Source organism: Xiphophorus hellerii, chromosome 23, assembly GCF_003331165.1.
Source record: "Xiphophorus hellerii strain 12219 chromosome 23, Xiphophorus_hellerii-4.1, whole genome shotgun sequence".
In the NCBI taxonomy this organism is placed as follows: domain Eukaryota; kingdom Metazoa; phylum Chordata; class Actinopteri; order Cyprinodontiformes; family Poeciliidae; genus Xiphophorus; species Xiphophorus hellerii.
In genome coordinates this window covers 21,675,286-21,702,095 of record NC_045694.1, presented here as the reverse complement: position 1 = coordinate 21,702,095, position 26,810 = coordinate 21,675,286, and the positions used below count along the sequence as shown (strand labels likewise).

The following is a 26,810-nucleotide window of genomic DNA, read 5'->3' as shown; positions in this document are numbered from 1 at the left end:
CGCCTGTATTTTTCTCAGCCAGAAGGTTTTACCTTCCTGAACCTCTCCACTGTCAGCCATCTTATTTCTCCAGACTTCTGAGATTCAACTTCCTTTATTATTAAAAACACGCAGTCTGGAGAAGGTTTTTCCTTCCAACCAGAGCATTATGTTTTCTCTATTTCCGACCATAAAACTAGTAAGAAATCTTGCAGCTTCTCCCACCTCTCCCAGAAGTTGCACAATCTTTTTTGTTTGAAGTTCGTGTTGTTGTTGTTTTTTTTGGATTCATAAGCAGAACAATCAATACATGGATTGATATGCTACAGGATGAGTTTGATGGAGGGTGATTGAGTTCACAGCTTTCTCTTATCTAATGAGACACAATTTCATGATGTTTCATTAGTGGATGGTGGATGGCACAGTTGATGATGTAAACATGAGTGACGCCTAAGGCAGGGTGACATTTTTTCCCCCTTCTCCTTTCTCACAATAAAACCTCTCCAGAGCTCAGTGTGTTGGCTCAGAAGTTGTTTTTTTCTTTCAGTCGTGGTTTGAAGATTGTCGGAAATATAGTTGCGCTTGCTGCGGGTAACAGAACTTTGAAATGAGGGAAGCTCTTTATTTCAGCGCTCCTTCACATGCAGGCTTGAAACGAGCTCCTCTGCATCCAGATCTGCCAAGGATACGTTTCAGCGCTTCTGCCTGTGAACGATGTCAAACTCTCAGCTGATTTTTACGGGGCTGCTTATTACCCTCATTTGAGTAGAAGCTTTTGAATATCTCTTATTAACTCGAGTCGGAAGTGTTTACTGAATGTACATCTGCTGGGCAGCCTTGGCTTTTGAAGCACATTAAATGATGCGATTCTGCCTCTCAAAAGCTTTGGATAATCATGAAAAATGTTCTGCAGACACGACGACTAAACGTAAGCCTCTCACTTTATTTCATCACTACTGGAGAAACCTCTAATGTGGTGTGTTTTTGTCAACTTTAAACTTCATGTGCAGATTCATCTCAATGAACTGGAATATTATCGAAACGTTAATCTCAGCATTTCAGTTCAAAAAGCAAGACACGTGTTTATTTGTTGCATTTTAAGCATTTAAATTAGATTATTATGACTTAATGAGATTTTTCTCTGAAAAATAAGATTGCACAATTTAATTTCAGTAGATAAATCTTGCTTTTGTGCACAGCTGACCTTCCCTCACATGAAGGGTAAATCACTTAAAGTCATTGTTAAAGCAGCTGGTTGTTCAAGCATATAAAAGAAAAGTTGGGTAGAAGGACAAAGTATAGAAAAAGATGTGCAAGCAAAAGTGATAACACAGCCTTGAGAGGATTGTGAAGTCAAGCACAGTCAGTTTTACTGATCTAGACACTATGTTTAGTAGGAGCAAGAGTAAAAATGCTTCTTTGGATTGAAAAGTTTAATTCCTGTCGCCTTATTTTGAAGAGTTGTCAAGAGAAACACCAGACCCAGACCAGTTGATTTAAAAGGTCAAAGGTAAAAGGGGCCTGTCTCAGCTTGGCAGAGTCACAAGCTGATTCTCTCCATGCTATGCTACATTGATACAGTAGTTTGTGCAAAAACAACTCCAGCCAAGCATTGAGATTATATACATATATACTGTATATATACCTGGACATATTTATATTCCTGGGAATAACTGAGCTGATATTTCACTATTAAAAAAATATTTTTTTTTAGCTGTCTTATTTAATATTCTAATTGAGAACCTGTATATCAGCTTTTTACCAGCTGTAAGCCACTCAGTCACTCCGTTTGTCATAAATCTGTAGATTTTCCACTTTTTGAATTCTTACAGAAATAAATCAATTGTTCAGTGATGCTTTGATGTAAACCAGTGATTTCCAACTCTCCTTATGGAGACTGGTGCTCCAACTCCACCATGCAGGAGCCAATACAGATGGACATGAATGCTGATATTCTGACATGACTTTCAATCAGAAGGTGTCTTGGTTACTGAGCATAGTGCGTTGTATTTTTTCCTAATTAGTCATTTTCTCTCCGCAGCCTCGAGCCAACTCCTTCCTCTGCCAAGACCCAAGCCGCAGATAAACCAGATGGTGAGTTTCTGCTCCCACTGATGCATAAAGCGAACCCCAGCAGCATCTGGGGGAGGTTACGCTAATAGATTATTATTCTTAAGTGTTAATAGGTGCTCATGAGTTGACTGCCGCTTGAAAAGAGAGTGCGTTATAAAAGCTAAAAGTAGGTTTGGGCCATTTAGACTTTAAAGTTTTGTCACAATTTTCTGTGGCAATATTGCTGTAATGATAAAAGTGACAATAAGAACCACTTATTACGTCTTTTTTTTAGGTAGCTGGTACTGTGCGTCACAACAATTGTAGCCGCACAAACACAAATACTGCTTTTGAAAAACATTCCCATTTGCTTCTTGAAGACACCAGTCACATAAAGACGTGCGATTTTTATCATTAAACTGCTCACAGTAACTGCATTTAATCACATTTTCAAATTGATTTATATTTATTGATTCTCTCATTGATCAAACAGGGGAGGAAATGGTAAAAATAACAATCCCAGTAATACAGTTTTTTTTAAAACGTCATTAAATAGAATTTATCATAATGATAAATCAAATCTTATCATGACCATAAATGATAAGCGATAAATGCCCATCCCTAGCTAAAATCGCTTGTATATCTGACCCCAGGTTCAAAAACGGCAGCGGCGGCGGCGGGAACTTCTGGTCCCTCCTGCAGACCGCCGTGGGTCACAGACCCGAAATTTGCTGATCGCTACCGGCCGGACAAAACCAGTACCGTGGTGACCCAGCACCAGCAGCCAGTCCAGCCGACGCCCATGCAGAACCGCAGCTCCATCCTTCAGGCAGCGCAGCAGGCGCCCGAAGACAGCGGGAGGACCCCGGTGTGTGGCGCCTGCAACAAAATCATCAGGTAACTCCGTCCCACAGCATCTGCGCCCTGGAATAATGTCGCTGTTTGCTCCTTCCAGAGTCCTGTTTGAGATGATGAATAATTTAAGGTGGTTAATATGCACAACGGCAGGCTGCGTGTCTGCTGCAAATTAAGGCCGTCAGCATAATTCACAGCGTCTGGAGACATCTTTTATCACAGAGGACAAGGATTATCCTGTCATCTCTGTGAGAGACCTTAGTTCTTATTCTGCAAGCAAACAGAGGAGCTGTTCTTTAACATGCAAAGACACAGAGTGCTTAGGAGAGCTGAAAACATGCCTAGTTTGTGTTTACAGAGATCACTGGGCTTTTGTTGGCTGCTATTGTTAGTGCATCTCTGTTTTGCAGTGGATTCTAGAGTGAACTCTGATGTGACGTGAATGTTTTCTAGGGGTCGGTACCTGGTGGCATTGGGGCGTTCCTGGCACCCAGAGGAGTTCACATGCTCCCAGTGTAAGGCGGTCCTGGAGGAGGGCGGCTTCTTTGAGGAAAGGGGCTCCGTCTACTGCACAAAGTGCCACGATAACCGCTACGCGCCCAACTGTGCCAAGTGCAAGAAGATAATAACAGGGGTAAAGCCAGAAAAATCCGCTCGAAATCTGTTAATACACGGGAGGTGTATCGAATGTGAAAAATGATATAGTTGTTGCTCTGCGAGGAGATTATGATCCCCACGGCTGGCTTGATGCAAATCTTTCATCCGCTTGCAGGAAATCATGCACGCCCTGAAGATGACCTACCACGTTCAGTGTTTCAAGTGTGCAGCCTGTAAGAATCCCATCAGGAACCAGGCCTTCTACATGGAGGAGGGCGAGCCTTACTGTGAGAGAGGTGAGACACTGGACAGCACACAGTGGGCTCCCCGGGTTCAGTGTCCAGCTGTGGCAACAACAGCAGTCCATCTGACACACACACACAAACATCTTCACACTCACAACCTGGGCTTCTATTGCAAATGTGCGCAAAGCTTTGTCAATATTCTGCTAATGTTGAAAAAGCACAATTTCGCAATTAAATAAGAAAGGCAATTAAAATCACATGTGAATATGTTTTTCACGCAACAAATAATTAAAAAACATGCCACACCATCATCCTCCTGTTACATCATCCTCCTAACAGACTGTTATTTCCACCAGTAATAACACTCGGTTGTTGATCACACTGATTTTGAGACAGCGGAAAAAGTCTCACCTTAGCGCAAAAACGTTTTAGCAATAAATGAGAGTTTTTTTTCAAAATCGGTGTTTCCAATTTTGCAGATTTACTTTCTTTAATTCCAATTTGTGCGATTATATGGTCAATAGAAGCACAGCTACATCTGCTGCTTTCACGCCTCGGTAAAGTGATCCCTATGATGCATGTCCTCTCTTAATATGCAATGTAACCATCTCCACAAAATAGGGTGAGAAAATAAAATGTTAATGCTTCTATCACGGATATAAAAAATGTGAAATCCTTTTAGGAATGTTGCAACGGGAATGCTTGGTTAATGGCATGTTTAAATATGTTTGTACTCAAGTGTTGGGGTTATTTAGCGGGTCTCCATTTATCAAAGTTGCGGTTTTTTTTTTCTTCTCTTTTACAAAAATGATCCTTTATGACTTAAAATGTCTCAGATGTTGAATGACTCTCCAGCGTTACCTCATTTAACGTGTGGGTATGCAAATCAGCACAGTCTGGCTGCAGCTGCTCTGCCTCAGCTCTGCTCGATCACCGCCGAAGGGCTCCGAGGAAAGTTTACTTTCCGCTTTGGCTCCATTTTTGTAGGACACGGAGTCTTCTGCTCTGATGTGACGTCCAGTTGCTTTCTGCAGCCACATGTTGCTCCTTTAATGTTGCTTCCAACAGCTAGCTGAAGGTATGTCACACGTAAAACTCTGGTTTATGTTATGAGGTGTTTATCTTCTCTGGCAGAAGGCTTCACGTTTTTTTGATTGGCATCTAAAACGTCTGTTAGGACGTGCTAAATGGGTTTTCGACTTTTAGCCACAGTTGCAATGGAATGGTTTACATAAAAACCTATTTGTGTGTTAAAATGGCCCAGTCAAAGTTCAGATTGAAATCCTTTTGAGGATCTACAGCAGGATTTGATTAGTGATGATCGTCATCCGGTGTGACTAAGCTTCGAGTGTTTTTTTTTCTTTTTCTCAGTAGAATGAACAAACATACGCGGGATGCAAATGTTTTCTCATCTTTCTAACATGACAAAATGTGCAATAGTTCAAAGGGTGTAAATACTTTTTCAAAGCACTGCATGTGGGTTTTGGTGGATCTGTTGGGGGTGGAAGGATAAGCTGAACAGACAGTGACATTCAGAAAGGAAAAAATTGTAACAGGAAGCTTATTTTCAAATCAAAGATAAAGTCAGACTCCATTTAACAGCAACATAATACAAAGCTTTGGCAAAAAAAAAAAAAAAAAGTGCTGAAAATCTGCATGCACAGATTGATTAGTTCCACTGCCAACTGAGAAACATCTCAACCCGTGTAACTTCACGCCCGGATCCGGTGCTACATATTTATTATAAATGCTTACTGGTGAGAAATCCACGGGTGAAGTGAGGAGGGCTGACACGCCATCACACAGCGTTGACTTTGTGATGGATGTTTGATCTTTTCCCTTCAGATGGAGGAAGCAGTTCAGGCCACAGTACAGAAGAAACGCAGCCACTGTTTGTTCTCACTGTTTGTTTTTCTTAAAAACTGCCTCCTTTGTAGCAGAAACTCACCGCAGCGCTTCCCTTCCCTTCCTTTCTCCAGTTTCTTCTCTAAGATGGTTTTTCTCCTCCCTTTATCACGCCATTTGTCAGAGAGTTTTGTAGCGGGTGCAGCATCGCGCCGAGCTTTTGTGTCGTGAATTAGGCGGCGCATAGCAGTCAATCACAAAGTGTGATGTTTTCATCTGCTGTAATCTATTTAGCTCCAGTTTACCATGCATTTTTCTCTGTTGGCTTTTATGAATGGTGTGTACGCTTCCATTATGCCATAAATGATTTAGCGGGGCGGCGGGCTCCTTGCTCACCGCTGACGCTCCTGACGTTGCACGACTGCTTTATCAGAGCAGAAGCCAGAAAGCCAAGTGCTCATATTCTGAATAGCGCCTTTAGCTCTGATAAACATTCTGCTGCCTCAGCATCTTGCAGGGATTGAGCAGCTCTCAGCCACTCATTCCTGAGAAGCAGCATTATAACCCGACACTTCCCCCAGAGTCCTTGTGATGAAAGAGACCGGCAAAGACCGGTCAAGTATCCAGAGTAATACTTCCACCCTCCTCCCTCCATCCTAATCCTTCCTTAAACTGTGCAAAAAACCCCGACTGCTGCACAAAATGCCACAAAACTTCCACGTCGTCCAGCAGCCAATGAGGAGAGGAGCCGGCGTTGTTCCCGCCGCGGTTCAATTCCTTTAAGTGGCTGTTTGATGGGAGATATCGTCGTAAACAGTCGAGACCTCTGGTTTTATTAAACATAAAGGCTTTTACAATCTGTGTTTCTGAACTCCCCTTTAAGGTGAAGTGATGTAAGAGAGGAGGTCATGGAGATGTCCTGATCTGATCTCATAGATGAGAGCAGTTCATTTTTTTCTCTCTCATTCTTTCATGTTTTTTTTCTTCCCGTCTCTCCAGACTACGAAAAGATGTTCGGTACCAAATGCCATGGCTGTGACTTCAAGATTGATGCCGGCGATCGCTTTCTGGAGGCCTTGGGCTACAGCTGGCATGACACGTGCTTCGTCTGTGCTGTAAGTCATTTTGATTGATTCGGGTTCTCTCTTCGGCCCATATCTCCCTTCTGTCCCCGTCCAACCGCACCTGAACAATCTGCCTGTTCCCTCGGTTTCTGTCCTTTAACTCGTCACCTGCTGTCTGTCTCGCGATCTCCGTCTCCCGCTCATTTCTGTGAGGAAAACTCCCGAGTCGAGTAAATAATATCTACAATCTCTGCCCTGTTGAAAACTGTGCATTGGTGAAGTCTGTCTCCCCTGCCCTGGTTTCTCAATCCGTCTCTCTGTCTGTCTTCTTTCATCTGTAAAGCTCTGCCAAATCAACCTGGAGGGGAAGACGTTCTACTCGAAAAAGGATAAGCCCCTGTGCAAAGGCCACGCTTTTGCTCCGGTGTAAGAGAGCCGACTACACCTTCAGAGGAAGCAGCGCATCTCCCACCACCTCCTCTTTATCCCACCCCGCCCTCTGACAAACTCCACATCCTGTCTTTGCCAGCCACACACACGGAGTTGAGCGCAAGCTTCTTTTCTATCCCGCAGACTTTGTTTTTATACGCCGAGCTCAACGCCAGCTTCACATACAGTCCACCTCACTGCCTGCAAAGACAAAAGCTGCACTGCAAAACTGGAAGTAAGCAAGGAATTATTTCAACTCCGTGGCTACTTGATTTTTATCTAAAAATGGAAAAGGTCGCTCTTGTTTTTTATCGAGATTCATTGCAATCATCCTCAATCTCTCTGTAGTGACATCGGTGGTTTAAAGGAGTCAGTGAGCCTGTAGTAATCGCACACCTGCAGTGCCCTTTAATGTGATGGGAAGCAGTCAGGCAGCAAAGGGGGGCTGCTGCTTTCTGCCTGATTGGACCGAACCACCAGCCCTTCCAAGAAGCGTGGAGTGGTGCAGGTTCCACCTCAGTGCTGACAAGTCGGAGCCCGTAGTTGAGAATGTTTGATGGGGAAATCCTTAATTGGTCACATTTTAAAATATCACAGATGTGTTTTATGGAAATCCTCCATAATGTAAAGAAATTCCTCTTTTCACATTTCCAAGCCAAAAAGGGAATCAAACTCAAATTTTTCATTGTGACATAATACCATGACACCTCATTGCTGTAGCTCCGTACCATGTATTTAAACTGCTTCAGATCTGGGCTGTGTGTGTTTATAGCTTACATTTTCAAATAAAACTATTTACTTAACCCACAGAAAAGACTCAGGTGCTTCTTTTTGTTGTTGTGTTTTTACTAAAATGTTAAACCCAAACTTTTTTAGTAGGTCTTCATGAGTTAAAAAAACATTTTTCTGTTCAGACATTTGCTTCTGTCACATGGCCTTGATGGACAATTATCTTTAAATCTCCAACAGTGGGTTGCTTCAGTATTTATTGTTCAGCATAAAATATTTGGGTTTATTTTTCAACCGAATCATCTCTGCCTGCTTCCATTTCATACAAACTATTTTGAATACATTTATTGTTCTCTTGTGAGTCAGTTTATTTCTCTGTTTGGTATTTTGATGAATATTGAAGATAATTATAATCCTGCATTACATTCTAAAAATGTTGCACCATATTAACCTTGACCATAGATCTGATCCCTGTTTGAATCAGAACTACTGAGATTATGAATGTGAGAAACCTCCTGCTGGATGATTAACCACGTTCTCAGCGGATTATCGGAGCAGTTTTTAAATCTTATTTGTCAAAATGGGTGGCAAGTGTGTATGGGAGATGTGATTTGACCTCTGGCTCTTATCAATTGTTGCCTGGTGGCGTTTATTGTGCAAAATAATCATAGAATGGAAAAGTACAAAATGTGGGCGGCAGAAAATGTTGAGGGCCCTTTGAAGTTGGTTACTTAAACCGAGAGATTTTCTAAACGATAAATAGCTGAAACATCCAAAATAACAAATAGAATCACTAAGTCATAGAACCGCGCCGCGTCTCTGCAACGTGAACTGAGTTTAAACTCCGTGGACCGCTGTGGTGGAGACAGTCTGTTCTGAAGTGGAAATTTTGTGCTGACCTTGCACATTTGTTGCGCAAGTGTTCTTTCCTTTAAAGTACCGTAACATTTTTTTTTCTTTCTCCAAAATATAACACCGTTTATGTTGGAGGTTTGTTGAAAAGTAAAAAGATGTCATCATTTGCTTCTCAATTACAGACGTATCCTTTATTGTGACTGGCTGCCTTCTTGTGTGACGCCAGAATGAAGTCTAGTAATCATCTATGTGAGCTTTGCATCGTTTGCTTTGCTGCAGTAAAACTTCCCAGGTTTACTGCTTCTGCACCAAGCTATTGTTTTAGATATGATAGCGAAATTAAACCATCAGGTCAACACAGTGCTGAGGTGTTTTTTTATTGGCTGAACCTTTCAGCTTAAATGTCACTAATTTCAACCCATCATTAAATTTAAAAAAAAAGTGTGGGATTATTTTACCGCTTGGTCTGATTTTTGTTTTGAGATTGAGACAAGTTATCTGATGAAAATGAATGAATTATCCTTTAAAAAATCTTAGATGAATATGTTGACTGTCTATGAATAATATAATTTAATTTTTTGCAAGTAGAAACTGCTGCTGTCTTTGCAGAAATTGCTGTTGTGGGTGAACATGGATTTGTTGTGTTCTACTGTTTCTGCTGTAACTGCGACTGAATATTTTTTGCTGGAATTGGATCACACAGAGAAATTAAACAAAATATAACATAATGAAAGTCTTAATAGTTGTTTTAAGAGGACCTGAACACATGATCTTTTTTATGATCCATTTTAATGTAAATAATCCAGTCCTTAATGTAACAATATATAATTTATTTACAACAATTTCCGATTGAATTACTATACATAGGTTTTTGAAATGTCATAGATAGATATATATACATAAGGCCAAGTAAATACTTGAAAGCACTTAGAAACGAATTTCCAAAATTCTACCCACAAATCCATAACATTGTCCAAAAGTACAGAACATCTCCCTTAGCAGAAGTTTTTCCACTGCCACAAAAGTTTTGACAACAGTTTACATTGACGATAAGGAACACAAAAGGTATTTGTTTTTTGTTTTTTAAAAAAAAGAAAAACTCCAAACAAAGAAAACAATAGAAGGATTATACAATTGCATAAGCGCTGTGGCATGTAATAAATACAGCATTTTTGACTTGCAGAAAGGCAAGGGACATTGAACCAAGGAACTAAATAGAAAACCCTTCACAAGTACAGAAGTCTATTGTTCTTAGTTCAAAAAAGAAAACAGTTCAGTCAGTGACAGGGAGGTCTGCACACACACACACACGCACACCCCTACACAACACACACATACTTAAATATGCGCACGTCCTCCACACCGAATAGTAATGAGTGACAAAGAATACAGTGCTGAGATGTATCACAGGGTGAATTGACAGCATAAACCCTCCAACAAAGCATTTGTGTTAGACACGAGTCTTCCGCAGAGCTATCAGTCTGAGATTTTATCATGAAGTAGCCGGTGTTCATCGCACAGTAACTGCAGGTGTGCTGCGTGACTCAGATGTGAAGATAGATGCTGTGCAACATTACTGAAAATGTGCTTAGGCAACACATCCAAGACAATGACAAGGGTGCTAAAACTTCCCGAGCTACAGTCTGACTGTACAACTGCCGTGGCTCATCCCCCGAACATGCTGCGTCAACAGAGTCCGAGGACTGATGTCCTCCGGCGATGAGCCTCGCTGACTCACCGAGCGCTGGCGACTGCTTCCACCTTTGTGTTTAAATGCTTTCCAAGTGGTGGAAATAAATGACCCAGGATGAGAGCGAACAGAAACTTCCTGCGAAAACGGCCTCTAAACCCTTAACACTGCAAATCACTGCTAGATCGCCAAAGAACAGGATATAGGCAAACACGTCACGGTTTAGACTTGACAAATGCTGCGCCAGTTAAGTGTTGCGTTCTTCTTTTTTTCTTTTCTTTTTTTTGGCTTCATATTAAAATATAATTTACATTTGTTTACAAAGTGATCAAATTATGCATCGACTTTCAGAAGGAAAAGAAAAAACCTAAATGATGGTAACTGACTGATTCTGCAAGTACAAACGGTGTCAAAACGGCTGTGATGGATACGATATGAGGATGTGGTGGACTCAAATGATATTCCTAAAACTTTGGTTACCAACTCTGCTGATATACAGTATGCAAAGTGACAGCACATGGCTGGTATAGAAAAACTATTTACATATTACAATGTGGCGATGATTGGACGTAATCATCTCTTTTTTTTTCTTTGAAGGATTAATCCAAGGGTTTTTAAAAAGGTAACATTGGATTTTTATGGCATCTTCATATAAAAAGGGGTTGAAAGTGTTTATAAAGGGGTGTAAAGATCCGAGTTGCCATGGGAATCATACGTTTTAAACCCGGTGAAAGAAAAACAGGCGCTTTTCCAGCATTGAAAAGAAAAACGTAAAGGTACATTCCAGATATCTGACAATCGTAAAGGAATCCATTGAAGTTTAAAGGTGGAGACATGGATGGTGGGATGGAGAAAGGGCCTTTCCTTCCAGCTTTAAACAGACAGCTTCACATGCAACCCTGAGGCAGACAGAACTATGGCTAGTTTGGGATTGCTCACACCGTCTGTGAAGTGCACTGCTCAACCTGTGGGGTTTTCATCAAGCTCTGTTCAAGCTTAGTAATGACACATCCATTACTAAGAAATTACTGTGGAAATTAATGCTAAATAAGTAAGAAAAAAAAGAGAGAGAGAGAAAACACACACTTTCCAGCGTTGCTTTGGACAAACAAAAAGACTTTGTGAATGAGCCGTTTTCGACTGCGAGACGGCTCGTCTCTGATGTGGAAATGCTGTTTGCCACGCGGGCAAATATTGAATTCCCACTAAAATTGCTTTATAAATAACATAAACAAAGCTGCACAATTATCCTTTCAACGTGACTAATCTTGTGACAATTTTGAAGAATTTGTTTTCAGATTTTCGGTGGCAAAGTGTGCTACATTATTCATGTAGTTTAATAACCCTTTTTTTTAGCCATGTTCGCGTGCTGGAGAATGAACGTAATCAAGGAGGTGAAACATGTCACTTTTGACGACATTCGCTGTTCGCATGAATGCAGCGAGAACGCCTTTTAGCGCTATGGCTCCTTCATTAGCTGAGAAATCTAAAACGCACAAAAGCAAAAAAAAAAGAAAAAAAAACTTCACATGATGAATGATCAGAGTAATATACTGCACAAGATGAAACAAAATCAAAGGATTTCATTCTCAGGGTGGAGATGCACTATAACCGACTCCTCTCCTAAAGACGAAAGGTTCCAACCACACACACGTATTGATTTCGAAGCAGAAAAAGCTGCGAAACGTCTCGCTGAATCAAGATGTCAAGATGTTACATTCACAGTAGTGATACCGGCTGGACTAACAAAAAAAAAAAAAAAAAAGAAGCACAGACCGTGATGAGACGGGACTTCTGGGGCATACAATCTGCTTTTAAACCTGCAACGTGCAGGCGGTGCTACGCGCCATCGTGGTCGTTTACACGCAGGACAAAGTGTCTGAGATAATGTCATGGTCACCTGCCAATTGCATATTTCACCTGAACTGACTGACGGCCTCCTTGTTATTCCGGGTGTAAAGCAGGCTTTTCAAACCAAGTTCATAAAAGATTGAGAGGAATTTGCAACATCAGCTGTAAGTTAGAATCTTGCATTTGCATATTGCTCCTTCTTAGCTCGCGGAACAAAAAGTGAAAGTGATATTATGTTTAAAATATCGTAAAACTTTCTGATGGAAATGCACGACTCAGCCTTCACCCTAATGAAATCTGTCGTTTAAAGATGTTCCTTACTGTTTGGGGTGTGAGTAAAAGGACACGATCCTAGATAGACCTTTCACTATCTCCTAAAAATAAAGAAGAGACACATTGGGACAGCGCAGCTCTTTGTTTCCTGCTGCTCTTAGTGTTATGTCTGCATGTTGCTGTGCTCTGCACCAGTCTCTCTCCCTCTTCCTCCCTCTCTTCTCTCGCCGTTTCTGGGTTAGCATTCGCCGTCAGAGACTAGGAAAATCATGGCCTCCTGTTTGCCGATGTCAGCCATGACCGTAGCCAGCTGGTTGATGTTGCCGCTGTGGAAGTGCTGCGCCTCCCACAGGTCCAGGATCACAGAGGTCGGGCTCGCTTTGGATGCAAAGAAACTCATGTGTCTGCGGAGCAAAGGAGACGAGAGGCAGAAGATAATGAGAGATCAGAAAAGGCAGCTTTGCATTTTCTCTCCTTTAGAGAAGTCGTAGAGAGAGAGAGAGAAAAAACCTTTTCAGCTGATATTTTGTGGCGCTGCTGCGGTTTTTGTAGCTCTGTCAATGTCAGCTTTTGTTCTGCATCATAGCACTACATCCCAACCAGTTCTGCCTCTTGAAGCTGAAACCAAATCCAAACTAGCAAATGTGGACCAATGTGTTGGCCTTCAATGCTGTATCTCAAACTGAAATGGTTTTGAAAAGCCCAACCTTTTCTTTGAGTACATTTATTCAGTCAGCACAAAATTATTATTTTTTTAAAATAGAATCCCCATTGGCACAATTTTTGGTCCTCCTGACCCTCTTTTAAAATGAATAAAACCTCGACATAGTAACCCAAGTACTTTTCAGTCACATAGCATCTTTCACAGATTAAAACTACAAACACAGAGAATGCTAATTAAACTACAACGGCAATTTTCCTAATTGCTTCTGCGACTTTAAGTGCTTTGATCAGATGGGATCAAAGCAGAAACCTTTTCCAAGTAGTAGTTTTCCAGGACCATTTATTTCCTCCCTGCTTCTATACTACATTTGGAATTTTACGTGAATAAATATCTTCAGCTCATATTTTATCTTTAGCTGTCAGTTTTAAATCATTAACACATGGCCACAAATGAAGTAGTAAATTCTTTAAAAAAAAACAAACAAAAAACAGACACGGTCAGAGGAAACCATAGTAGAAGTAACCAGGATAAATGAAAATTCTTTGTGTAATAGTCCAAACTTGCCTTGAGATCGAACAATACAGTAAACACTCCAGGTTGACTTAGCTTGAAGCAAATAATGAACACTTGAACCAGCTTTTCATGTTAGGAGGAGCCAATGATACCGTATGATTTCATTAGGGTGTTTCTGCTCCGCAGGCTCCACAGAATACCTTGTTAGCGTGCATGGCATCGTGGAATCTCTGAAATGAAAACCTTAAATAAGGAGTATTATGTCAAATTGACTTTTTCATAGCTTTAGATGATGTGGCAGCCATTCACTCACAAATCACCTCTCCTCTTTGGAGCTTGAGTCCCTTTGCTGAGTTTCCACCCCTCCCCACACAGCTCCATCAGACTAGTGGCAGCAGCAGTTGGCAAACACCTGGTGGAACTGCACACCTGCTGAGCTAATTGTACAAACTACTGTACATCTCAACCCAACACTCCTAAACACGGTAGTAAACACCATAATGGAAAGGCATTGTCAGAAAGAGAAGAAGCTTCTTAATTAAAGACACAAAAGCCAATTGTGAAGTCAGATTTCTTAAGGGTAATATTTTTGTCACCTTCCCAAAATAATGGTTTAAGTCATTAAGACGACCTAGGCCATTATTTTAGTAAGGTGGCGATTTGATATATACAGCATTTTCATAAGAGCTGAAGGTAAAATAGTTACTTGATTGTGCTGTAAAGTGTCCCTATGTGCTTTTAAATAAAATTCTTGCGGGCCATCGGGTCTTTCAGCTTTGAGATTGATCCAAACTATATGGCCCAATCAACACACTGCTAGACATCAGACATAAAATCAGCCTTCTTCCATTTCAGTCCACAGGCCTAATAAATCCTGTGATGTGAGTTGAATAAAAGAGAAAACCCAGGGCTCTAAATGAGAGGGAGGGATTGTACTTCTAGTCTGAGAAGTCAAATTAGGATAAAAATGGCATAAGAGGGTTCTGCAGAGTTTTGACAGCAAGAGTATCAACAATGGTGTCACCCAAGTTAGGATTTTTCTTCTTGACTGAATAAATGTACGCACATTAAAGATTGCTCTCCCCCTTACGTTTTGAGTTTTATGTTGTTACTCTTCCACAAAAGAAGAACTCGTTTTAAGACTTTATTTTTAAACAACTTTAACAATAGTGAATTTGTCCACGTGTGTTAACTGCGTAGCCTTCATTGCTTTATATTTGATGCTACAATTGGCCCAGAATCTCATACGGCAAATCCTATATGAACTTTTGACAGTTAAGTCGGATGTGACCTTTTCCATCGTAGGCGCGGCACCTTCCTCGATCAAACCCAATCAATGACAACAAAGCGGTGGCCCCGGCCGGCTGCAGTTTTGATGTCGTGCGGGACCTGATCCCCGCAGTAGCTGAAGATGCTTGTTTGATTTAAAAGCCTTTTTCTGTTCTCCAAATGTCCAGGGTCTTCAGGTATGACATTAAAAGAGCAGCACAAACTCTGGAGTGCTTTTTTGGAAGGGAAGAGACAGACAATGAGACGTGTTTTAGAAAAGCCAGAGAGTCTGTTGTTTCCTCGCGTCTGCTGTCTGCCTGCTGGAGCATTTCGTTGACGGCTACTAACATGTGACTGCTTTGGCTGTACACGCAGTGCCGACAACACTGTGTCATTTCGAGCCAGCTGGATTTTATAGCGCAAGCGACTTTCTGAAAGCAAGAAAGACAAGTGTTGGTCAAAAAATATCTGGAGATGAGCTTCTGTGTCATTAACCAGATTTAAAAAGAAAAAAAAACAGCCTGGCGTCCAACGAGTCAGCCGTGCTTATTCACCTCGCTGTGTGAAACCCCGGCTTATCTTGTGCAGCTCAGACACAGACGTCAGCTCAGTCTTGGGAGAGAAAGATCAAATAAAAGGTTCTTGGCATTTTAAGTTTTATTGATCGGTCCTGTTCCGCTTGGTCTGAACGCTTTACGCAGTCAGAGACAAACACAGAAATACAGCGTGACAGAATGCCAAGCAGCTGCTGCCTTTTCAGGAAAACATGTTGTTAAGGACAGATCAAACAACAAAGAAGTTGTTTCTTTCTTAGACCTAGATGAGAATTGATTATGTTGAGCAGAATGTCGCTAATTAAACCTGCAGTGCATCAATTCCAGGCTGGAATTAATTGGGGTAAATAAAGTTGATTGGACAAATTAGGTGCTCCTATTTGATTTCATTACGAGGTAGAAATTAAATTGGCGGATAGGGGATCAATGTCTGGCCTCACTCTGTTACAGATGCTTGGGTGATAAAGTACAGTAACTGGGAGAGCAAATTGGACTGAGGTCGGCACAGATCCAAAACTATTCCATCTCTCTTTTTTTCTTTTCGGTCGCTGATGGGCAGCTAGCTTGCAGCCTTTCCAATTACAGCTGTTAAGCAGGATGTCGCAGCCAGAAGTTTAGCGGCAGACTTTAAGCTGCTTACCTGTTTCTGAGGGAAAAGGGAAGACAGGGGTCATGTTTTCTTGGAGGAATGATAGCTGTATCCATCAAGTCCGCATTAATCCCATAATGTTAGCTGAGTCGAAAGAGGATTAGTTTGCTAAGGCATTACCTTGTTTACCTGAACTTTAGAGCGAACATGGATGCACTTCACGTTCATTGATGGTGAAGAATTTTACAAATATAGAGAAAAAACATGAAACTCCGGTTCTGTTTTCTAAATGCAGTGCTGGGGTTTTCCTATCTTTTGAGCTTTTCAACATTGTGTCACATAAAAATTTTTTTATGTACAACTGAGTGCATAATTGTGACCTAAAATGAAAAAGGAAAGTTGGCCCCCAATTTTTTTTTTACAAATATGAATTTTAGAAGCATGGCGGTCATTTGACTCTGCAGCCTTTCTGAATTATAAATTGAGAAATACCTTTCATCAACTAACTCCAGATGGATTCTCAAATTTTGGCATCAATACTCATGAAGAAAAGCATTCCCAGCCATGTTTCATTATGTGGACAGTTTAAAATTTAAAAGCCATGAATACTTTTAAAGGTTACTTCTTCATACACTGATGTCTAACATTTCCACAGAAGAAGTTTGCATATCTGAGGATGTGCTTTATGTATTAGTCTAAGATTACTCTTTGCATGTTCACTCAGATCAGTGATCAGATCACATTTTAGATTATTCCAAAGTTTGCATTTACCGTTCAAGTTTAAGTCTTTGTGCTAGCATTCTCCAGTCTGCTCCGTTGGGACAGGGCGCATCCAGGCTGCCGCAGATCTTCTGTCTGATGAGATACGGGATCTGAAAGGCGCTGGGCCCGGCCAGAGCCGTCGCATTACTGTCCATTAACAGGAACTCAGAGTCCAGACCTCGCGTGTCCTGGTAAGAGCGGCCAAAAGACAAAAGATACACACCTTTGTATGCTCAGCACCAAAAACAACCTGTGTGTGAGTAATCAAAACGCTAGATCGCAGTGGTTGCATGCTCTGACTGTTACCTTGGCAATGTTAAAGTCGAGGGCAAAGCTCTGCCCCTCCCCCTCCACCTGCCACACGCACAGCTGGCAGGTGAGCTCGCAGGTGCTGAGGCTGAGCCGTTCCAGAGTGAACGTGCAGTGCAGGTACCGCTGGGAACCGTTCCAGATGTGGTAGAACGGGATCTCCTGTGGAAAAAACATCGCAGCGGCACAGTCAGGGCCGCGTGTCTGAAACAGGGCCGCCCACCTGTAATACGCTGAGATTATCATTAATTACGCTGACATAAACTGCAATCATTAGGTAAAAATGGCTACAGGAGTGAAAGGGACTAAATTTGCAGTTGCTGACAAATAGGATCTTGAGCGGCAGTTAAAAAATGGCTGGCTGAGGATTACAGAAAGTGTCAAACGTGGAGCTTAAATGCTATATCTGGTTCACGGTTTCCTCTTTATCCATTTTTATGCGTTTTTCTTTTCCCGCAACTACAGAGCTGTAAATGATGCTAAACATGAAATATGCCAAGGGGCACAGATACGTACACATGCATGCATAACAGCTTGGAGTGTGTCTGCTCTGATAGAGCTACGGTACAGTGTTTCACTGAATTTATCAAGACTGACAATTTCAACATTTTTATTTCTGTTGCTCCATATTCATGCCTCATTTGCATAACCCAGGAGAAGCAGGGTAGTAATGCTGGAAAAAAGAAAGCTTAAAAAAAAAAAACCCTTCCCACTTTCCTCCGAGTTCAACTGCTAACAAGACCTCTCTTGGAGAGTCAAGTGGGCCTGCAGTGCAAGGCGCCGACCAAATGGGGGCACTGTTACCCAGTCGGACCATCGGAGGGCGGTGGGTGTAGCACGCAAACGTCTTCAAGCGGCTCCAGGGAGAGCAAAGGTCCTTCTGACTGTGCTGCTGAGCGGGGAACAACACTTCCAAATGAACAGGCGCAGTCCAGAGAAATAAGCTTTTGCTCTGGGTGCATTGTTGCAGCCCCTGCTTGCTTGGCACAGCCTGCGCGCTCTTTGGGGACCCGGTGCTCAGTGCTTACATAGTTACAGCCAGAACATTTTCTAGTCCCCCTCCCCCTTTGAATAGCCCTTGTGTTGCCGTCGCAGGACTGCAAGGTTGCTGGCTGTGCAGGTAAAGAGATCAGTGGAGGAGGAGAGAGGGCTTCCAAAAAATTCAACCTGCACACTATTTACATTCTGCTCCATATTTCATCCGAGCTCCCTTTGAGAGCAGCAGCTAGTTTAATCAATAAGATTGCACCTTTGGGTTCGAGCACACACACACACACACACAGCCCACATATACACACTATTAAAACATGCACACAATATAATACAATAAATTACTGAACTACTTGGAAAGGCTTAGGAAGAAATAGACACAAAAAAAGCCCCTTGCTTTGAGTGGATATTGGATACAAGTTGGTCGAGAACATGTCTAATTAAAAATCTGAGCTAAAATAAAAACACGTTTCCACAGAGAATAACAGACCATTAAAATTAATTAGTGGTAACAAGTTGCTTCTAAATAATGTAATAATCAAATTCAAAAGCAAAAGTAAAGAAATCTTCTAAAACACGTGTCAAACTGAAGGCCCGGGGGCCAAATCTGGCCTTCGGTAGTTTTGAATGTGGCTCTCTATGAACTCCAGACACCAAGTTACATAAATTGTGGAGTCTTTCGCGACTCCACGATTGTAAAAATTCACACAAAAGCAACAGATCCCAGCATTGTTTTACGGTAATGCATAACTCGGACATTGTTGCGAATTATGCAAAAATGGCCAAAAACATTGGATTTAAGTCACTGCTAACTCCCACCTGCAGGTGGCAGTATTTCTTACTTTTACTTATTTCGTGCGAGTAACAATGCATTTATACATAAGCACAAATATTGTAAAATTCAACATTGTTTAATTTTAAGTATGCAGAGACAGATATCTATTAACATCTGAACAGTTTGGGTTTCATCAATACATCCTGGCACAACCGGCCCATGAGCATTCATGATCTCGTTACGGCCCATAAAGAAAGAGTTTGACACTTAAAAGCTGATTCACTAATTTGACAGATTCAGTCAGGCACTAGAATTACATTTCCTGTTCCCTGTCACACTGATCCAGAGCGACCCCCGCCCAACACACCTGGTAGCTGGCCCAACACACCTGGTAGCCGGCTAGCAGCTTGCTCCTCCAGTGCGCCTGGGGCATGTCGTGGATGGAAAGTCGCAGGTTGTGGTAGCTGTCTTTGAAAAGCAGGACGTGGGGCTCGTCAATCAGCCGACCCCCGAGCTGCCTCTCCATCTGCATCACCTCCTGACGGGAGAGAAAGTGGCAGAGAGAGGCATCAGAGCTGATAGGGGTGGGGGGTTGGGGAGTAACGTTCGCCGTCAGCATCATGCAGGTGCAGTGGAAATGTGTAAAACAATCTATAACTCATAACAGCTCGCACTTTGTTTCTCACTCGCATGCAGAACCGTTCTGTTGGAAAGAAGAGTTTATCCACTCACACGCTGGCAGAGATAAAAAGGACATCGCATCAAGCCTATTGAAAACTTGGACTCGTACAGATACACACAGAGCCTGACACACACACAGCATGAGCTTGAGGCATGGATGTGGAACATCTTAGGATCGGGATATTGTGTTCCTGTATGCGGCCCCAAAGATTGGACCAGCGTGTCTCCGCTGAGCTTTTGTGTCCCCCCACAAGGCTTAAGCCGAGTTTGCACGGCCGGCTTCCGGCTGCAGGGTTTGCATGAAAACGCCGCACCCCCCAGCCGGCCGGCTACCTGGGCTGTGATTAAGTAAGTGATCGAGCCATTAGTCAACTGCTCATTGTTCTCGCATGGTGAAACTCCTTAATTTCATTTTTGTTTTTGTGCCAGGAGAGATTTGTAGATGCATGCTTAATATTTTAATCTCAGTGGGACTTGCTCAGTGGACCATTTGTCGCCATCCAAATGACCATCTGGAATGACATGATAATATCCGCAACATCTTCCTCAGATTTAATTTTATTCGATTTTAGCTGGATGCTGTATGAATCCCTAAAACAGATTTTTTCCCCCCCACATAGGCCGTGGTACTACTTATTAAATTAAGGTTGTACATATTTTATTCTGTATAAATGTAATAGTTTATAAGACTTTCAGCTTCCAGTCCATTTTGTGTAGTTTTGCATAAATTCACAGAATCACCATGAATTGACTGCATTTATACAGTGTTAACACTGTAAGGATAAAATGATCTTTTAGACTGTGGTAAGAGGAATAAAGTCTGAAAATACTAATATTTTCAGAATACCCGATTTTCCTTTTCCCCTGTGTTTCTTCTAATTAAAAACAGATTCCATGAATCCATCGTCATTTCTAGACAGTGAAGTAACTTTGATTAAAACAGCAATAAAAAATAAACAGTCCTCTGAAATTAGAGATGTGAGCAGCGTTTCCAAAGAAGATGTGTTATTTGAATCTGTCTGATTGGCGAACAAGATGGCAGCAGGAGGGAAACCAGCCAAAATGAGCCTCACAGTCTCACAGAAGACATATCTAAAAGACGACGGCACCGAACGAGAGACGCGTGCATAGACGGTGGCCATATGTTGAGAGCGACATGCCAGAATGGTTGCCCATGGTTGTGATTTCAGCAAAGACATCTAATTAAGGAGGAGAATGGCTGTAATTTCTGTGCTCACAACACTGATTCAATTTTCTGCCCCTTTCCTCAGGAATAAGCCAGACTGATTCCAATTATAATGGGAAGGAATCTGTTAATTATCCAGTTGGAATCTCTACCTGCTAAACTCAAAGTCCTTCACTGAATGAGCAACTCCGGGTTGAGCAGGGGAGCCGTGCATTCGTGTTTACTCAACGCATTATTAGTTTCTGTCTTATCTTTCTGCGTACATTGCACCTCTTGCTTTGAGTCATCCTAATTATTTGCTTTAAATTTTAATGTGCGATTATTTAGCTGGAATGCGCTGCCTTTGTGATGCTACAGGGCTCATTCTCACAGAGAGGGGAGGTCAGACATTGGCTCTGAATGGAAGCATTGAGGTCTAATGAGTTAATAACAGAGGGCAGTGCTTTCTCCTCTGAAAAGCCCCCCTGCTATTATGTCTCTTAAACATACAAAAGGCACATTATGCAGGCTTATAAAGAGATTCGTTTAAACAGTTCATAAGCATGATTATTTGTTGGTGGGGGAAGATTAGCATTGCAGATTAGCTGTAGGGCTTTGATCGGGTTTTGACCTATAGGCACCGATCCATAGGTCTGCTTGCAGAAGAAAGAGCGCAGAATGTCAATTATCTTATTATCAACATCTCACTGCAGCAACGAATACTAAGTCAAAATTGGAGCAGTTTGTCAGGTAAAAAGCTGACATGCAGGAATTACAATCAAAACGGGACTCTGCAATAACACACAGCCCGGCGTGACGCACATCCTCCGCTTTTTAGGTGTGGCCTCCCACTTAGCTGTAGGTCAATTCATTCCTCTATTCTCAACCCACATGTTGCCATTTTCCCTTCCTACTGTAATCGAAGGGAGGGACAGATTATTGGCAGAACTCTATAAATCCAAAAATGTGTTGATAATAAATGAATATGTGTTGTATCTTCTTTTGGTAGCTGGAGTCAAGTGAAAAATAAAATGTGACGCATCACACTGAGAGCTTTATATAATCATATCAGGAGGAAAAAAAGTATTAAAACAAAATTGACTTCAGTGAATAAATAATTAAGAGTAAGGCTGCAGGTTGCTTGGAAATTGGATTGATTGTGTCAGGTGTGTGAGACTTCATCCAACGGGCTGAATACATTATTGGCATTGCAATATTCATAACATGGAAATAACGTTGAACAAATACTGCATTCCAAACAGCAATAACACTAAAATTTGGATGATGATATATTGTGCAACCCTTACTTTGAGGCTCCCTGTTTTTGGTAAAAAGTCCATCTGAATAAAATTTGGATTCATGTGCAGGGTTAAAATGTTACTCAAGTTTAAGCTCAGATTTTTTTTTAAAGGCACAAAAACGCTCATTAAGTTTGCTGGCATTTATAAATTAGTTTATTTCTACTCCACATAGCCTGGAGAAGATGGCTTCTTTTTCATACAGGATTTTAAAAACGTGTACAAAACGATCAGCACCAGTCCTAACTTCATGCTGCTTATGTGTATTAGGGGCCTGTGGGGGTGTGCGTGCGTGTGTATCTGTTTTCAGGATTTCAACATATGTTGTGGACTAATAGCCCTCTTTACGCCCCATTATCCTGATAACAAATGGCAGTGTGAACTGGCTAATAGATGAGAAGCTACCTTTGACCACGCTATTTACTCCTTCTGAGCAAAAACAATGCAAGCTTTCGAATATGCTTATCAAATCACACATTAATCACCTTGGAGCTGAATCTGAGTGCATTCGCATTCTCTTCAACTACAACCACGTGGAGCAACAGACGCATTAGGATGCATGAGAGGAGCGAGAAATTCAAGAGAGAAGCTCCCTTTTGTTCTGAGGGAATAAAAAAAAGAAGCTCTTGGTGTGTGTGAAGACTGTGAATTCAGAGTCCAACAGAGCCAAGACCACCCCGGCATTCAACGAGCCTGGCTAAAGAGAGCAGGATGGAGCGAAGATGGAGTGAAAAGAGCAGGAGAGACAGAGGGAGCTTAACATTTGTGTCTCCAGGTCACTAAAGTGGCCAGCTTTAGCAGGAGAGATAACAGGATTACTGCAATCACGGCCAAAGTTTTCTATGACTTCAACCCTTTTCATTCCCACTCCTCCACTCCTCGCTCCGTTCCCCCCGTCCTGCTGGCATAGACCGGAGCTGGAACTGTGATGGACTGGGGCCGGGCTCCACTGGGAAACAAGAGACACTCGTACAGCTAATCTCCTCAGCCTGGTGCTGACAGAAAGAGGTTAGTGGCTGCACCAAATTCTCTCTTGCAATAATTTAAAAAAAAAACCCAAAACAAAACAGCCAACTGTCAGGAAAAAAATAAATAACTCAAGCTAAACAAATCAAAAGTATTAGCAAAGCCCTATAATTTAAGAGCTGGACTTGCACAAAGCTGCAGCTTTTTCTTCTCACAGGAAGGTCAAGCTCTTGGTTGTGGTTTTCTCTTGTACTGGCTTTGTGTATAATAAACTGATTAACTTAACCAGCTCTGATGGGGATTACGAGCTGCGTTTGATCAGTTAATTACTCAAGCTACATGCTGTCTGAAACACAGAAGCTGCAATACCCTTATAAACTCACACCCAACCCTCTACTAATAGCAACACTGTGCCCTCATGTCTAAAAATGTGCCTGTGCAGGGCCTATCCATTTCCAGAGCAGCTCTTTTCAGGCAAATGTATTTGTTTATAGAGAGTAGGCTGGCTATGTGGGCTCCATAAATCTGTGTATTTGTCAGCAGGATGTGACAGGCTTTTCCTCTCTGACTGAGAGTCTATCAGTCTGAGCTCCAGTGGCCGTGCCCGCTACAGTCAACTCTGATTAATAACTACAAATAGAAGGGACTTGTCTGCTCAGAAATAAATGGGGACTGTATTTGCTTGGGAAAAGATGCACATTTCTGCCTGATAAATCACAGAGGAGGATGAAAGAGAACGGCAACACGGGAGCACAGAAATATAATGTAGGAACAATTTCTCAGCTTGGCTCGGTAATAAAGCTGACTGCCTTGTTTAACTTAATGCCACCAATTACTCGCATGTGCTCTTCTGTCTCATCTCTCTATCTTTCTGTCTTATCTATATGTATATATATATATATATATTTTTTGCTAGAATAGCTGTAACTTTTCTGATGGATGGATCAAAAAAACCTGTTTGTATTACACCCTGCACATGCTTCCTTTCCATCTCTGACACATGAAAGCAAAAGTCTCCTCCTCTGATGTACTCTGCTCCTCTAGAGGTAGCATAGAAAGTCATAGTGGGAGCACATAAACAGTTTACAAGCCTGTGAAAATGAAAATCACAATAATCTCCAGAGGTCAAACGGCGCACGTAAGAATCTGCGGGCAATTATCTAACCAGTGTGACACGCAAATAAACACCCATTTTATATACATTTTACAATCACTGCATGGATAATAATGACACATTTTTAAGGTCAAACATTTTAGATATGTGGGGACGATACAGAGTTAAATGTTAAGAGTTTCTGCAGGTTACACTTTTGTAGCGCTCCATTGTGCATTCATTATATAAACATAATTAAAGAATTTAAAAATGAAAAATTTGGGATTTTTCTTGAAGTCGAATTGTGCGCAATCACACACTACCACCTGCAGTGGTAGTGGTCTTAGTTTACATAAACAGCTAAAATCAGGGAATCGGTAACAAGATATGAAACTGCAGCTTGGTTGATTTCGAGTATTTAATTCAAAAGTGGAGAAAATGGACAGTAACAATAATGAGGACTGAGTCAGCAGCAGCCCTTTGCAGTCCAGGCTTAGCTTAAGAGGGGAGCCAAGACCATAAACACACAGATCCTGTCCTTCACTGACAGACTATCAGAAAAAATAATCATTTTATTAATCCATGTCATCTCAATCTTGATTTCTTTAAGACACTAGCCAGAGGAGACTTAGTTCAAAAACAGATTTCTGCCATCCTAGAGCCACTGAGCCATGCACAAGCTATTTGATACATTTCTGCAGTGCTGCCACATTTGCATAAGACACTTACTGACAAAAAGTCTGTGGTTATTAGGTTGGCGAACTGTGTGGATCCACAGGGTGTCACTAATTATCTTCCATGTGAGACAGGTGTTGCATAACAGAACATGTTCAATCCATAAAGTGAATAAAGGACATCTGCTTGAGCCGCTATAAAGTTCATTTTGTTTCACTGAATTACATTTGCTTTGGATACTAACTCTGGCTGGGCTTTCTGCACATGCAAAAATAATGTGGTGTCAGGTTCATAAAGCAGCGTTCAAGTAAATAAAGTAACATTCAAGATAAAGTTGTTATAATCTGCTGTGGAGCCGTCTCCATCAGGACTTTCTGTTAGATCAACTCTATTGAGAACTTTAGTCTCTTTCTGCAAAGTGAGGATGTTTAGACTCCTGTCTACAACAGATAAGACACTGACAAGTGGTAACTCCTGCACAGAATCCCACTTAAAAAAAATGAAACACCCTATAAGTCTAAAAACCACAGTCGTATATTAGCTGCAGGGAAGATAATAACTTCTAACAGAACCTCACTTCACAAACTCTGAGCTATTCCTTCAATATGTGAATAAAAACTAGGATTAAAATACTTTTTTCCCCACTTTAAACTTGTCTTTTCATATGTATTAATATTTTATTCACCATTACCAAAGCTCAGCGTGCACATTTATGTCATTTATACATTTATACAAGTGTAAAACAAATGAAAACAAATAAAATTCCCTTTAAACTCTAGGATTTTAAAATGTTTATATGTATCAAGTTTTATGGGGGTGCAATTAAAAATTGACCACAGGGATGTTCTTTCATTTTACCATTACTGTTTGACCATGACTTAAAGGATTTCAAGAAGCAAAAAAACACAACCTTAAATATGAAAACATTCAACTAGGAACATATTGTGATGCGTGAATAGGAATTTGAAGTCATGATTATATTACTATTATTATTATTATTTTTGCATAAAAATCCATGTGAAAGTTCCTTTTCATCATTTTTAACAGAATATGTCAGATTCTGGTCCTTTTGCAGATAATTTTGAACATGGCACTGTAGAATTAATGTAAAAACTCCAATATATGTTCCCTGTAAGATGCTAAAAGGGACTACTAATTATGTTTAAAACATCCAAAACAAAACAAAGCAATAAATAAAGTATGAGCTAATTAGCAAACTCATTGTAGCTAAACCAGGTGGGAGTATGAGATTTATAGAAATTTAGTAATAAAAGTTCTGGAAAAACTAAAATGTGTGAACTAAAACGGAACGTCTACGCAATGTAAAGACAGAAAATATCTTAGCAGTTCATATAATAGCAGACAGTTTGCTAAAGTAAAGCAGCATGCGTGAAGAAATAAAAAAAAATAAAAATTGTTGAATTAAAAGCTCACAATGATCCCTCAAAAGTCCAAACACATTTCCCCTCCTTACAAAAAAATCTGATTCGTGCTTCAACCTCTGAAAAACAAATTCAACAGAATGTGGGTGGCTTCTAAACCACTGTTCATGTTTGGGTTTTTTGTTCTAAAGCACAACACTTGACTCCCGAAACGCAGACATGTGGGCGTACGGGAATAACGCCTAGGTATCGACAAACCCAAAGATAATTTTGTTATCGCTCTGCTGTTCTGTGAAAAACATCCTCGGTTTTCCTATCCTTTGTACACAAATCTGCGTGTGAAATTCAGAGCATCTCAGGTAAATTTTCCCTTCCTGAAGAGACACCTTTGTTTGCACCCTTCCAGTTAATTAGACGTTGCTGATAGCTGTCTGTGTGCTGGGCTGAAGGCTCGGTTCACCGCAGGTGCTTTCTGTCAGCCGCGACATGGCAAAACATCAGTGAAGCTCTCCCACCGGTCTAGCTGGGAACAACCCGAGTGCACAGTGAGGGCGCAACCAAACGGCGGTCATGTCGCCTCTGCTGCTGTGCCAGCCTTGGCTGGGCCCATCAAGTGTGGGACACACATTAAATATTAACTTAATTGGTCCCCGCAGAGCCC

The 26,810-nt window shown here is 41.3% G+C and overlaps 2 protein-coding genes across 7 annotated transcripts in view; one reads left to right on the top strand and one right to left on the bottom strand.

The window, feature by feature from the left end:
- The window catches only part of pdlim7 (PDZ and LIM domain 7), a 37,160-nt gene extending 29,285 nt beyond the window's left edge, over positions 1–7,875 (top strand). For all 3 annotated transcript variants that reach the window (XM_032555532.1, XM_032555533.1, XM_032555534.1), the window contains exons 6-11: positions 2,021–2,073; positions 2,685–2,928; positions 3,340–3,520; positions 3,659–3,779; positions 6,573–6,688; positions 6,981–7,875. In XM_032555532.1, coding sequence (XP_032411423.1) covers positions 2,021–2,073; positions 2,685–2,928; positions 3,340–3,520; positions 3,659–3,779; positions 6,573–6,688; positions 6,981–7,067 — 802 coding nt within the window. In that variant the 3' untranslated portion in view covers positions 7,068–7,875. The remainder of the gene's footprint in view (positions 1–2,020; positions 2,074–2,684; positions 2,929–3,339; positions 3,521–3,658; positions 3,780–6,572; positions 6,689–6,980) is intronic.
- A 1,584-nt stretch (positions 7,876–9,459) lies between these two features.
- Positions 9,460–26,810, bottom strand: part of unc5a (unc-5 netrin receptor A) — a 193,226-nt gene continuing 175,875 nt past the window's right edge. For all 4 annotated transcript variants that reach the window (XM_032555528.1, XM_032555530.1, XM_032555529.1 and 1 more), the window contains 4 exons: positions 19,278–19,427; positions 17,122–17,286; positions 16,825–17,003; positions 9,460–12,868 (listed from right to left, as the gene is read on the bottom strand). In XM_032555528.1, the coding sequence (XP_032411419.1) occupies positions 12,703–12,868; positions 16,825–17,003; positions 17,122–17,286; positions 19,278–19,427 (660 nt within the window). In that variant the 3' untranslated portion in view covers positions 9,460–12,702. The remainder of the gene's footprint in view (positions 12,869–16,824; positions 17,004–17,121; positions 17,287–19,277; positions 19,428–26,810) is intronic.